Source organism: Sciurus vulgaris, assembly GCF_902686455.1.
Source record: "Sciurus vulgaris genome assembly, chromosome: 6".
In the NCBI taxonomy this organism is placed as follows: domain Eukaryota; kingdom Metazoa; phylum Chordata; class Mammalia; order Rodentia; family Sciuridae; genus Sciurus; species Sciurus vulgaris.
This window is the reverse complement of record NC_136466.1, coordinates 36,737,740-36,752,831: the sequence shown is the minus strand read 5'-3', so window position 1 is coordinate 36,752,831 and position 15,092 is coordinate 36,737,740. Positions and strand designations below refer to the sequence as shown.

The 15,092-nt window shown below is 40.4% G+C and overlaps 1 protein-coding gene across 1 annotated transcript in view; it reads left to right on the top strand.

Moving 5' to 3' along the window:
- Positions 1–11,534, top strand: part of LOC306664283 (uncharacterized protein) — a gene marked incomplete at both ends in the record, with an annotated part of 36,242 nt that extends 24,708 nt beyond the window's left edge. The window contains one exon of the mRNA XM_079145127.1: positions 10,592–11,534. Coding sequence (XP_079001253.1) covers positions 10,592–11,534 — 943 coding nt within the window. The remainder of the gene's footprint in view (positions 1–10,591) is intronic.
- Positions 11,535–15,092: the final 3,558 nt, after the last annotated feature.

The following is a 15,092-nucleotide window of genomic DNA, read 5'->3' as shown; positions in this document are numbered from 1 at the left end:
CTTTGACCAGCTTGATCTTAAACACCTAGCAAAACAGTTAAAACAAAAATATAGCCATTCTTGGGCATTTAAAAGAAATAATAGTTAAATGTAACTTAAGATGTACACTTGTGTTAGCCCACTAGAATAAAGACTAAAAGCTACAAAAGAGAGATTCTTAGGCAAATGTGCCTGATAACTATCAAGAGAAACTGCCAGAGTCAGAAGTTTTAGTCAGTTTAATGCCTACAGACACAGGTAGGTTTAATCTATGTTTGCTAGTATCTCTACTAAATGTTGTGTTTACATTCCTGATAACCTAGACAATGGTAAAGTTCCCAAATAAAGGCCTTGTCCTCTCCAGCCTTTTCTAGGCCTTGTTATGGGAGCAACTCAGTTCTTCCACCCCCTGGTGAGGAATTATTGACTTCTGTCAACTTTATGATATTCATTGGCATGTTCCAGATTCTGCAACATTTATTTTGTATTAATCTCATTTCAGTATTCATGTCTTTTTGTTCTTCACTCCCATCCCCAGATGCCTTTACAACTTGCTCTTCCCCAACCAGACTTCTACCGTGGACCCCTCGATTAACCCAATTTCTAAAAAGGGAACTCCAAACTGCTTGCCCCATGCTGCCCCCTTCCAGCTCGAAGAAGCCAGAATGGTCATAACCCCCTTTCCCTACAGCAGTAAAGGAGTTCCTAAAATTAGAAGGGTGAATGAAGCCAGAACTGGGGACAGGCAGTTAGTGTAGAAATAGGGGATCAGTCAAATTGAGGAAATGAAGTCCATGAGAACCATCTGCCTCTGGAAGTCTGGAAGTTGAAGACACCCCTGGGAGAATGGACTTTTTACATCTCACCTGCAAAACCAGCCCCAGTCACTTAGGCAGGAAGGAGAGAGAAGGCTTTGGAAAGAACCGGAGAACAAAAGATTTTCTTATAAAAACAGAAATGGGGGAATGTAATGTACAAAGCTACTCTCGCCACCCTTCCCATTGCAGCCATTTCCCCACCTCCCAACTACTGTCAGTCTGTGGACATCCTAGCTAGCTATTGGTTCATCAGTGAGCTTGCAAGTATCCTTCTCCATTATTAGTCCCCTGTTAGCCCGGTGGAATTCAACTGCTTCACAGTAGCTACCCCGCCATCTTTTTCTCTTGTTTTTCTCTCCTACACACTTGCTTACTTTCTCCTCCTTGCTTTTCACACTCTTTCTTGCACACACCCTTTCTCTTTCCCTTTCTTTTCCTCTCATTTTCTCTCTTACCCTGCAGGGAGACACTCTGTTTGCTTAATAAACTCCCTTATGTGATTTCTTGTGTCCAGTGTGGTTTTCATGGGATTCCTTACAGAAATAAGAAGGATTACCTTGTGAGATTGCTTCAACAATTAGGAATCATTTTGTAAAGAGTTTAACATAGTTCCTGGCAGGTAGTAGTTGTGATTCAATAAATGGCAACCCTGTGACATTATTGCCACCCTCTGTTCACCTGCCAAAACCTAAATACTGCTGTTTACTGATTTCTGTCTGTGGCTCTTTAATTTCACTCATTCATTCTGTGACCCTCGTAATTTTCGGAAGAATTTGTTCTTCCTACCTTAATTTCCCAGAGACCTTATGATCTCTGAAAAGATTAAATGAACTGGGTCCAGTGGCCTGTAATCCCAGATACTTGGGAGGCTGAAGCAGGAGGATTGCAAGTTCTAGGCCAACCTCAGCCACTTAGTGAGACCTGTCTCAAAAAAAAAAAAAAAAAAAAATTAAAAAGGGTTGGGGATATAGCTCAGGAGTAGAGAGCCAGTGGGTTCATTCCCCAGTTTGGCCACACACACACACACACACACACACACACACACACACACAAGACTTCATGTAGTCCCTCTATTATATTATTATATTCCAGGTAGATATGGCATCTCTTGGTTTCTCTTTTTCTATCATTTAAGTTGGTCTTTCTCTTTATTGGATTTCCCTCTTTTTCTGTTTCCTCAAAGATACACCAGATGCCTACTGCTTCCTGAGATCTAAAATGATATGTATCCTCCATGTGCATGACTTCCTCTTTATATCCTTAACACTTTGCCCTCCCTTTGTAACAATAAAAAATGTCAATAAAATAATTATGGGCAAATCAAAAAAATGTAAACAGGTCAATGTAAACATATATTGAAACATCATTGATATGATATATATTTATATATGTATTAACAGCTCAGGGTTATGGGTTCCTCATTGGCCTAAAGCATTAAGCTAATGTCTGAGCAGAAGCCATTCACAGAGGAGCTTATGTTAAGTATGAGAATTATTGACCAGACTGACTTTGATGCACAGCATTGAGGTGTTTCCTGCCTGGTTCTGTCTGGCTTATCCTGTTGGATGCTTCTCTCCATTGTCCACTTCAATGGATGTGACACTTCATAGATGTTTCAGCTCACCCAAGCCACCCTTCAAGTTGGGAGCACTTTCTCATTAATAATAATGAAACTACTAGAAAATAACCAGAGTGCTTAATTGGAAATTATGATGATTCATCTTGGATGTCAACTTGACTAGATTGACAGACACTTAGAAAACTGGTAAAGCACACTTCTGCATGTATCTGTGAGGTTGTTTCCACCAATGATTGATATTTGGATCAGTCAAATTAAGGGGTAAGACCTGCCCTGAATGTGGATCACATCATCCTATTAGACCAGAAGCCTAGATGAAACAAAAAGGAGGAAGAAGGAAAAGCAAGCTTCCATTCTTCTTGAGTAGGTGTGTTTTTGCTGCTGCCATTGTCACAAAGGCATCAGACTCTATCTTCTCTGAATATGGATTCACATCAGCCACTTTCCAGGGTGTTTGCAGATCTTCAGTGTTGGACTGGAGCTGGTCCCTCTGGTTTTGAGTCTTCCAGTTTCTTGAACAGAGCAGCTACTAGTTTCCCTGGCTCTCTAGCTTGCAGATGGCCATCATTCAACTATCCAGCCTCTAATTATATGATCCAAACTAACAAATCCCTTTTTATAATTATATATACATCCTACTGGTTCTGTTCCTCCAGAGAACCCTAACTAATATGGAAATTAAAGAATACAGTTTTGAATAACCTATTGTGATGGGCTGACAGATCTGGCTCCATGAAAATGTTATAGGCCAGACTCTAAGGGAAATGACTAAACAGACTCCATAACATGAGACTCCATGTTATGTAGGAAATAAGCTTCTCCCCTGGAAACACCTCGCCTCTGTGCCCATCATCAGTTACTTAGTGTGACATGTTTAACAATACAGAATGATAATTCCTATGTAAAGAAAAATTGCTCTCTTTTGATTCCTATTGCTCCTAAACAATGTACCATGTGAACAGTGATTGTGTGGATGTTAGTAACCATTCTTTAGTTTGTACCTAGATAACGGTCATTTTGACCCACTTCCCCCTCTGTCAATGATCTCATGATGTTAATGTGTAATTTTGAATCATAGCAACAGACACATATGATTAATATGATTTTTGGTATAAGAACCCCTACAACCCTGTGATCAGGTCTGTTCTCCTAATAGCCACTTTTTGGGGCATTGTGTGAGGCAGTCAACCGGTCGGCTTAATAAAGACTCTCAAATTTGGACTTCTCAGTGGTGATCAGTCTGTGCTTAAGTTGCGCCCCATAACACTATGATCAGTTGAGTGCAATGGCGTGCACCTATACTTGCAGCTACTTGGAAGGAATTGGGAGAATTGCTTAAACTCAGGAGTTCAAGACAAGTCTGGGCAATGTAGCAAGATCCCCCGTATTATGGTTTGGGTCTGGAATGTTTCCCAAAGGCTCATGTATTAAAGGTTTGGTTCCTAATGTAGCAGAGTTCAAAAGTGGGAGTTTTGGGAAGTGATTGGATCATGAGGCTGCTAACCTTATCAGTAGATTAATCCATTAATCCTTACCAATGGATTCATAGCTAAATGGACTACTGGGGGTGGTGGAAACCACAGGAGGACAGGAGGTGGGGCTGAGTTGAAGGGAGTAGGGGCTTGGGGGCATGTGTTGGGGACTATATGTTTTTCCAGATTTCTTCTCTATCTCTCCTTCCAGGCTACTATGAGCTAAACAGCTTTGCTCTGCCACACTGTGTCTGCCATGAAACTGCCTCAACACGGGCCCAGAAACAATAGAGTCAGCCAACTGTAAACTGAGACCTTTGAAACTGTGTGCCAAAATAAATTTTTTCTCCTTTAAGTGGTTTTTCTCAGATATTTTGTTATAGTAACCAAAAGCTAACACATTCACTCTCAAAAATAAACAAATATATAAATATCCAACCCATGATCAAAGAAGCAGCTACAACTTATTTTTAACTAACTAATAAAAATTACAACATTTAGATGGGTAAAGTGCAGTTGTAGTTGTACTTAGAAGAAATATGGCTTTTAAAAACATTTTAATTGACATATTTGCAAATATTTATGGGTATGGTTTAATAATTTAATATATATACATATGTACAATGTATAATTATCAAATCAGTGTAATTAGCATTTTCATCTCTTCAAATGTTCATCATAGAACTATCATATATGTGGGAGCATGTATTAGGTACAAGAATATGTTACTGGAATTCTTCCAAGCACTTACAATACCAACATTTAACAAAATCTTCTGTTATGGTTTAGATATAAATTTCCCCGCAGACTCACTTGTGGAAGCATTGGTCCCTAGGCTCTTGAGAAGTGATTGGATCATGAGGACTCTGAGCTCATCAATGGGTTAATCCACTTAGGGATTCTTATTTGATGGCAGTATTGGAAAGTGGTAGAAACCATAGGAAGTGGAGTCTAGTTGGATGATCACTGTGGGGTTTGCCCTTGGGGACTGTACAGTTTCCTCAGCTCCTTCCCCCTTCACTTCCCTGCTGCTAAGCAGCTTTCCTCTGCCACACCCTTTCCCCATGATGTTCTACTCACTCCAGACCCAAAGCAATGGAGCTGATTGACCATGAACTGAAACCTCTGAAACTGAGACAAAAACAAATTTCCCTTCCTTTAAGTTGCTTTCCTCAGGTATTTTGGTTATAGTAAAGTTGACTAATATATCTTCTGAAATTCCAACTCATTAGAACAGTCTCTCCTTGACATCATAAACTAACAAGGATATTACTAGAAAGGAAAATGACAGGACAAGCTCCACATGAATAAGAACATAAATCACAAATAGAACATTAGTAAATCAAATCCAGTAGTATGGAAGTAGGTATTATATCATAAACAGTGAGATTTATTTCTGAAACTCATCAGTGCTATACTATACAAAAGTCAGCCTATGTTATGTGCATGTATTAATATGCCACAATGAAACTCAATATTACACATAATCATTATGCACTAATAGACAATTTTTAAAAGACAGTCTTTGCCAGATGCAGTGGTGAATACCTGTAATCCCAGGGCCTCAGGAGGCTGAAGCAGGAGAATCACAAGTTCAAAACCAACCTCAGCAGCTTAGCCAGGCCCTAAGCAACTTAATGAGACCCTGTCTCAAAATCAGAATAAAAAGGGCTGGGAATGTGATCAGTGTTCCTGGGTTAACTACCCGGTACCAAAAAAAAAAAAAAAAAAAAAAAAAAAAAAAAAAAAAAAAATCAGTCTTAGATATTTACATTTATAGGCACTGAGAAACTTTAAATATAAATAGACAATGGATAGACCATGTATAAAAATGAAACTCTGACCACAGTCTGCAGCAAACTGCTCAGGAAACCAAGTTCCATATTTGCAATAAAAAGCTCAGGAAACCATCTTTGTAGGAAATCAGATTGCTATCTTTAGTAATAATGTAGGAAGTTAAACAATAAGTTCTGCAACAACTGGCACTAAATGGCCAGGACTTGACTACTAACTGACAGCTTTTCTAATCATTCCCCAGCTTCCAACTTAGAATCAACCAGAGAAAGCCCAATATTGCTCTAGTCAGTTATGAATAGGACAACTTGTTTCTAGTTAGCCTATCTCCAGCTTCTCCAGGCCAACAGCTTCCAGTCAGAATACACTTTCTCTTGTTTTTTTTTCCCCCCACTTTAAAATTTTCCCACCCCAGCTTTCTGTAGTAGCAGTATCAAAGCCAGTGAGGTTTATCTGAGGCATGATTATTGCTAATTGAAAGCTTTCCCACATCTCTATCTTTCAGTCTCTGCAAATGGTCAAATGATAGTGATTGACCCTTGCTATAGAAAACTCTGGATAAACAGGTTTTTATTTTATTTGGATTTCCATGGTGCTCACTTGTTGAGTGAACAATGATTAACCATATAGAAGTATAAGATATAAACTGAGAACAAGGGTCATGGAATATCTCACCAGGTTCTACTTCCTGATATCCATTACCAAAACTCCCAGAGTGGGGCTGGGGTGCGGCTCAGTGGTAGAGCACTCACCCAGCACGTGGGAAGCCCTGGGTTAGATCCACTGTACTGCAAAACAAAACAACAAAAACAAACAAAAAACTCCCCAAACTCCCAGCGGATAAATAGATATTCACTCTGACATTCGGTGCCTAAGGTAAGGCTAGAGTTGGTACACCTCTTAGGGAGCATACATTGGTATGTCATGGAATGTCCCCTCTTTCTTCATTTAGATGGAAGTATAGGGTACTTTTCAGAGTTAGGGATATGGGGAATGAGTTTTGTCCTGAAGCCAATTCATTATTTTGGTTTCCTTTATGATACAGAGTGTCTATCTATTCCCTAAGCTCATTAAGAGTTGTGTTTGGTGTCCCAAGACATCTGCCCTGTAATTAGAGGTATGAAGCTGGGACATGAACTCATTATCAATTTTGTAAGAAACAGAACATCTTGGGTGGTTACCTCTATAATTTGTGCTTGGAGCCCCTGGAGTTGGGGGAAGAGTGTGTGTAAGGAGCCTTCACCAGGTCACCACTGGCTGACACATTGCCAAGGATTTGCAGGTAAAGTAGAAGGTGAATATCGGGGAGCTGAATGGAGTTGATAGACAATGAGGAGGTGAGAGAGGACCTGACAGATGAGGGACTTGAAGGTGACTGAATTGGAAGGAGTTGGTCGACTTCAGGCTCTCTGCAGAGAATCAGGATGGATGTGGAGACTACTTCTTGTGGCCAACTCACGAAGGTTGTCAGCATTGGAGACCAGGAAGATGTTAATCTTAGTTTCCTAGGGCACATTGCTATCATCATTCTCCAGGCTCTCAACTGATTTTCAAAGCCAGCAGGAAGGCCTGTTGCCTCTTGGCCATGTGTTCTGTGTATTTTGTCCTATACTGATCTTAGATTCTACCTCTCTGTGCCTGCTCTGACTCCCTTTACCGACATATCTCTGAAACTTGTTAGGTCTGTGTTCTATGCTTTTTTATATTTGTTTTCAATCTTTGACTCCAGACAGCTTTCTAACCACTTCCAAGAAGAGAACAGAGTTATGTGCCCACATTGCTCTAAGCCAGTGTGTGTGAACCTATTTCCCCATCAGAATCACACAAAATTTTTTTCTTTTCCTCTCCTCCTCCTCCTCCTTCCTTCTTTCTTCTTTTTCGTTTTTGGTACCAGGGACTGACTGAACACAACCCCATCTTTTTTTTTTTTTTTTTTTTTTTTTAAGTTTTGAGACAGGGTTTCACTAAGTTGTTTAGAGACTTACTAAGTTGCTGAGGCTGGCTTAGAACCTGTGGTCCTCCTGCCTCAGCCTCCTGAGCCTGTGGGATTACATGTGTGCACCACAGTGCCTGGTGACACAAAGAACTTTTTTTTTTTTTTGGTACTAGGGATTGAACCCAGAGGTGCTTAACCACTGAGCCACACCCCTAGCCTTTTTTTTTTTTTTTTTAATATTTTATTTAGAAACAAGGTCTTGCTGAGTTGCTTAGGGTTTTGCTAAGTTGTTGAGGCTGGCTTTGAACTCATGATCCTCCTGCCTCAGCTTTCTGAGCTGCTGGATGAAGAATTTTTAAAAACAACTAAAGACAGAGTCTCATCCAGATCCAGTGAACCAGAACCTTGGGGGAAGGGGGACAGACCAAGGAATTTGCACTTGTAAAGATACTTCCAGGTTTTCCAGAGATATAAGCATATCTGAGAATACGGGCATGACTATAGGACCCCAGGTATCTCACTCTTGCTTCCTTCTGTTCATAAACACCCACCTATCATCTCTGTTTCAATATTCTTTGTCTCTCCTTGATAGTCTTTCCAATTTCTATTAAGGGATTTTTAAATTTTATTTATTTTCAAGCATCAATAATGCTTGATGTGATATTATGATATGTACATACATTACAGAGTGATTTGATGAAGCTAATTAACAAATCCATCACCACATACTTATCATTTTTTGTGGTGAGAATTTTTTAAATCTACTCTTACAGAAATTTGGAAATATATAGTACTTATTAAATGTAGTTACCATGCTATTAAATACATCATTAAATCATAACTCCTCCTAACTGAAACTTTGTCCAACATCTTAGGGGAAATTCTTGAATTCCATTATTTTTTCTTTTTTCTGAATTGGGGGTCTTATTTTGGGAGAACACCAGTCATCTTTTTTTGTGTGTGTATATACTGGGGATTGAACCCAGGGACACTTAACCACTGAGCCACATCCCCAACCCTTTCTATATTTTTGATTTTGAGACAGGGTCTCGCTAAGTTGCTTAGGGCCTCCTTAAATTGTTGAGGCTGGCTTTGAATTTGCAATCCTCTGCCTCAACTTCCCAAGCTGCTGGGATTACAGGCATGTGCCATGGAACCTGGCTTCAACACCAGTAATCTTGAGAGTGAGAAACTTTGGGGGTAAAACAACAAAGTGCATTCAAGGGAGAATGTGAACCATCTCCAGAAAGAGATATAGCAATCTCTTAGTCCCAGATATAAATATTTATAAAGGGAGAGTAGCTAAGGGTCGAACTGGATATAGAGGCAGGGCAGAGTTTTGTTACTTCAAACCAATTTCTCCAGTGCTTTCACACTACTCTCCTACGGTTACTTGTAGGAGGACCAGGGATGGTGGGGGAGGATCTGGGTTGCTTATGAGTTACTTGTACTCTAACTATTCATGGATACTTTTCCTTTTGAGACTCAGCTTATTTTTCTGTATCCTCAAATTCCTATCTCAAAAGGAACCGACATCCATTTATCATACATAATTTATCTTAAATTCACTTGACATTTGGAGTGACAATCTGCTAGTTAATTAGCTTTATCCAAAGGAAAAATAAACTTCTCACATCTTTCTGATAGGAGGTAGTTCTGCATCTTGGAGGAAGATACCTGGCTGAATTTAGGTTCTTACTCTCCCATGGAGACTGAGAGATAAAGGCACAATATTTCTTAATGGGGCCTCACACATGCTGGGCAAGTACTCTACCACTGATTTTTATCTCCAGTCCATAAGCTTCCTTTACTTGATGGTAGAGATTGAATCCAGGGCTTTTCACTTGCTAGACAAGCACTCTACCACTGAGTTATATACCTAGACCTTTCTAAAATTTTATTTTGGGACAAGGTTTTGCCAAGTTACCCAGGCTGGTCTTAAACTTGTCCTCGTTCTGCCTCAGACTCCTGAGTCACTGAATGACAAGTGTGCACCACCATGTCCTGCTCACAATCTTTCTTTCTTTTTATAAAATTTAAAAATATCTTTATTTTACAAATTTATTTTTATGTGGTGCTGAGGATCAAACCCAGTGCCTCACACATGCCAGCAAGCACTCTACTACTGAGCCATGACCCCAGTCTCTCCACAATCTTTCTTGATGATCACATTTGGAAGAGATCTGGCTCTCAGGTCCTTGAGAAATTAGACATTCCTGGTCAGAATGCTGGCAAGAAATTTACTTAATTTTAAAAGCTTTAAAAATATTTACGTACATTTCAGAAAGAATTTATAAGTGGTCAAATTAAATGTTCTAAGTAGGAGGGAAGGAGTCTCCCATTATATTTAACAAGAAGAGTAATGTCTCTTATTTTTAATTTGTATTAGCCTTTAAACCTACCATGCATCTCTCTTCTCCCTTATCTTTTCCTCCAACAGTTCACTTTCCCTACCTCTTAAATCTATTTGTCCTTTTGCAATATCTACATCTATTCTCCTGGCATTTATTCACCACCCTTCTCTCTTTCTTCACCCTCTGATTTCCCTGCCTCTGCTTGCCTTATCCTTCATCTTTCAAAATTAAAACAGGATCAAAACTGGCTTAGTAACACCTGAGGACAGTTGAGAGAAAATGGGCTTTCAGTTTAGGAAGAAAGGGTGGGGTAGTGTGAAAGGGCGTGGGACTCTGTTTTTTGAGAGCTTATTTGAAGGTTCTAGCCGGGGAACACAGCCACTAGCATATTGGTGACCAAAGAACCAGTCTCTACTGGGAAGGTGGTCCTCCTTCACAGAGTGCAGTTTTGGGAGGGAAGCACATGGAGCGTTGAGGGAAGAAGGGGGAACACCAGCTTCATTGGCCAGATAAACCCCTATGATCAATGAGGTTGCAGATAGCATAGACAGATCACTCTCACATGCAGGGTCTATCTTTTGGAAAAAATGAGTTTATTTCCTGGCTCCATGGAGATGGCAGGAAAATAATTTTATTTTTTCTTTTTGTCTGTTTCTTAGGGTCATGGCCATGGAGATCTGGAACCACACCTTCCTATCAAACTTCATCCTTAGAGGTCTGCTCAGCCACTCATCATATGACTTCTTCCTCTTTTCCCTGGTCCTTTTGGCCTTTGCTGCTGCCCTGACTGGCAACATCCTTCTCCTTCTGCTCATCCAGGGTGACAGGCACCTGCATACACCTATGTACTTTTTCCTCAGTCAGCTCTCCATCATGGACTTGACCATGGTTTGTGCTGTGGTGCCCAAGATGGCAGCCAACTTTCTCTCAGGCCATACGTTCATCTCTTGGGGAGGTTGTGCAGCTCAGATCTTCCTAGTGGTCATGGTAGGAGGAGCTGAGTGCTTCCTTTTGGCAGTCATGGCCTACGACCGGTATGTAGCGATCTGCCACCCCCTACGGTACTCTGTGCTCATGAGCTGGAAGACCTGCTATCTCCTGGCCATGGCATCCTGGATAGGGGGAGTGTCTGACAGTGTGATTGATGTTGGGACAGTCTTCAGCTTCCCCTACTGTGCCTCTCTGGAGGTGGACCACTTTTTCTGTGAGGTCCCTGCCCTTCTGCGTCTCTCCTGTGCCGACACCTCACTCTTTGAGGACCTCATCTACGCATGCTGTGTGGTCATCCTGCTGCTGCCCCTTGGAGTCATTGTGGCTTCCTATGCCCAGGTCCTCACGGCTGTGATTAGGATGCCTTCCACCGAGGGGAAGCAGAAGGCTCTGACCACTTGCTCTTCTCACCTGGCTGTGGTGGGCCTCTACTACAGTGGAGCCATATTTAGCTATATGCAAAGGGCCTCCACTCGGACACTAGCGGGAGACAGGGCCACCTCCATCTTCTACACCATTCTCACTCCAATGCTAAACCCACTCATCTACAGCCTGAGGAACAGGGAGGTTACCAGGGCACTGAGGAAGATGCTGGGGAGGTGGAGAGTGTAGGCACTTGTCCCTCCCTCTTGGGGCTTCCCTTCTTGGTCTGTCCCTTCTTCTGCTTCCCTGTCACTCCCATTCTTCCTCTCTGCCCTCACTGGCTCCCTGGCAGTTTGGGGCAAGACTGTGAACTAAGTAATCTGCTAACATGTAGGATGCTTGGAAGGAAAATGACAGGGTCACAGATGGTACTTGATTAGCTTCACAATGAACCCCCCCCGTTCCCCACAAGCACCACTATTTCCAGGAATTAAAGCCCACCATAAATTTCGAGACCAGCAGATACATTGTTTAGGTGGCCAGTAAGGTTGGTAGGTCAGCCTTGCTTCTGAATTTCATTTTAAAAATGAACCAACAGCCAACAGTGGTGGTGAAGAATACTTGTAACCCCAACTACAGGAGATGCCAAGGCAGATGCATGTTTGAGGCCAGACTGGGCAAATTAGTGAGACCCTCATTCAAAATAAAATAAAGTGGTAGAGTGTTGCATGGCATGTGTGAGGTCTGGCTTTGATCCCTACTATGGTAGAAAAAATAAAATAAAATTGTGAACCAATAGTGTATGAGTTCCCCCTACACACTGTAATAAGGGTTCACTTTATGCTTCAAACATAACTCTTGCTGCTCTGCCACTCAGCTTATTTTATTTTAAAACTGACATATTTTTCTCCTTTTCTCTTCCCCCTCTCCCAATCCCTAACCTTGGGGGAAAGAAGATTACTTCCCATGCTAGGCCCAGTTATCTGTCCTTAAATACACAGGACAGAGATAAACTAATTCGACCCTGAACTGTCCTGTCACCAGAAGTTCTAAGAAATGACTTTCTCAGGGCCACAGGTGAATTCATACCCCTCACAAGGCGCACCTGGAATGTAAGCCTTTGAATCACCTCTTTAAAAGCTCTCTGCACAGCCCCCCTCCGGGAAGCTCAGCACCAGGAGGCCTGGGTGTTTCTTCTTTGCTAGCAAATTAAACTTCTTTTCCTTTCTTTCTCAAAGTCTTATATTCTTCTTGGATTAGCACTGGGGACAAGGACTGAGCTTTCAGCAACAGTACCAGAATTCTTATTTTGTGTGTATAGTATAAGGGATTAAACCAGGGATGCCCTACCACTGAGTTACATCCCCAGTCTCTTTTTATTGTTTATTTTGAGATAGGGTCTGGCTAAATTGCTCAGACTGGCCTTGAATTTAGTATCCTCCTGCCTCAACCTCCTGCATCAGTGGGATCTGTACTTCTTTTGAGAAATATCCATTTAACTCATTTGTTCATTAATTTATCAGGTTATTTGTTCTTTTGATGCTAATTTTTTTAATTCTTTATATATTCTGGATATTGACCCTCTGTCAGATGAACAATTGTACAAGATTTTCTGCCATTCTGTAGGATATCTCTCAGTTATTTCCTTTGGTCTGCATAAATTTTTCAATTTGCTATAATCCCACTTGTCAATTCCTGTTATTACTTACTGAGATATGGAGATCCTATTCAGGAAGTCATTGCCTGAACCAGTATCTTAAAGTTTTCCCCTATGTTTTCCTCTAGTAGTTTCGAAGTTTCAGGTCTTTGATCCACTTTGACTTTTCCCCCTTTTTTGTACAGGGTGAGAGGGACCTAGTTTCAGTCTTCTACAGGTGGAATCCAGTTTCCCAGCACCATTTGTAAATTAGTAAAGTTCTTTGGGGAAAATGGCATGAAGATTCCTCAAAACATTAAAAATGATCTACATATTCTAGCTGTGCCATTCCTGGGTATATCTGATAGAATCAAAGTCTGCATACAAAAGAGTACTTACATACACATGTTTATGGTGACACTATACAATGGCCAAGTTACAGAATTAACCTAGGTGCCCATCAACAGTAAATGGATAATATATACAACAGAGTATTATGTAGTCATAAAGAATGAAATCATGCCATCTTCAGGAAAATTGACAGAACTGGAGATTGCCATGTTAAGTGAAATAAGCCAGCTTTGGAAGGACAATTATTGTATTTTTTAAAATCTTATATGTGGAATGTAAAAGAAAATACAATTGTAAAAAGATATGAAAATAGAAGGAGGCCTATTAAAGAAGGGGAAGAAAGGGTAGTTAGGATTTAGTTGAAAGGGTGGTACAAAGCATATTATTATGTTTGTATGGAAATGTCCCAGTGAAACTCATTGATGTGTATAATTACTGTATGCTGATATTATTAATAATAATAATAAAGTGAAACAAAATGGGTAAGGGGTGTAGCTCAGTGGCAGTACATGTACTTAATATGTACAATGCCCTGCGTTTGATCCCCAAGCAACATACACATGCATACACACACACACAAACATAAAAGCGAGACAAGAATGGGAACCAATTCAGAACACATTTCTGCACTGTAATATGGCACACAGGGTTTGAGTATGACATGTAGGAGGATCTTTGTAAGATTATTCTCTAGACTTCACTTTATTAATCTATACCATCATAGCTACTGGTAAAATTAAATCCAATATTTCTTGGCACTTACTAATTGCAAATTATTTTTGTGATAAAAAATTCCATTTTTGTGTGTTTCATGTTATTTAGAAATTTAAAGAATTTTGTGCCTGCTCACAACTGTACTTTATTTATTTATTCTTTTAGGAGACAGGGTCCTTTTATGCTGCCAAGGCTGGCCTCAAGCAATCCTCACTTCTCAATCTCTAAAATAGTTGGGACTACAGGCCTGTGTCACCAAATCCAGCTTCATACTTTAAATACAAGTATCAAGGTATATAATTTCAAAACAGCCAGAATCCTCTTTATTTACTTTCAGCTCTATAGAGATATAAATGACAAGTAAACATTGTAATATTTAAAGTATATACTTTGTGCAATGTTTACCACAGTAATTTCAAACAGCCAGAGTTTAGACCACAGTAGGTATAGAGGTTATAATGCCTCACTCCATGTAATCAGGGAAGTTTAGGGGCTGATTGTGTTTCTTTTTCTTCTTCTCCCCTGTGTTTCTCCTTTGCTAGCAAAGCAATAAACTCCTTTTTCATTTTTCTCATAAGCATGTCCTCATTATTAGATTGGCATCAGGGACAAGGATTGAACTTTTGGCAACATTGTCATCCCATTTCAGTCACCCAACAAATGTCTGTAGGCCTAAGTGAAGAGTCAGTGTTTTCAGCAAAAGTGGCCTTCAAACCCCTGAAGAGAAACCTAGGCAAATGTTATTATCATAACCCACATGTCAAACTATTACCAGCAGGAGTCAGAATTGGGTTTGCGTTCTACTGAGTTGAAGAATGAACCCTGACAATGCAGAGATGAGCAAGTGAGAGGAATTTTACTAAAGAGAAAGGTGAGCTGGGGGTGGTGGTGTATGCCAGTAATCCCAGGAGCTCAGGAGGCTGAGGATGGAGGATTGTAACTTTAAGGCCAGCCTCAACAATTTAGTGAGGCCCTAAGCAAGTTAATGAGAACCTGTCTCAAAAAAAAAAAAAAAAAAAAAAAAAGGACTGGAGAATGGGGTAAAGCAACCACCAGATCAAAAAAAAAAAAAAAAGTGAAAGAAAGAATTCCCAGCACAGTGCTCC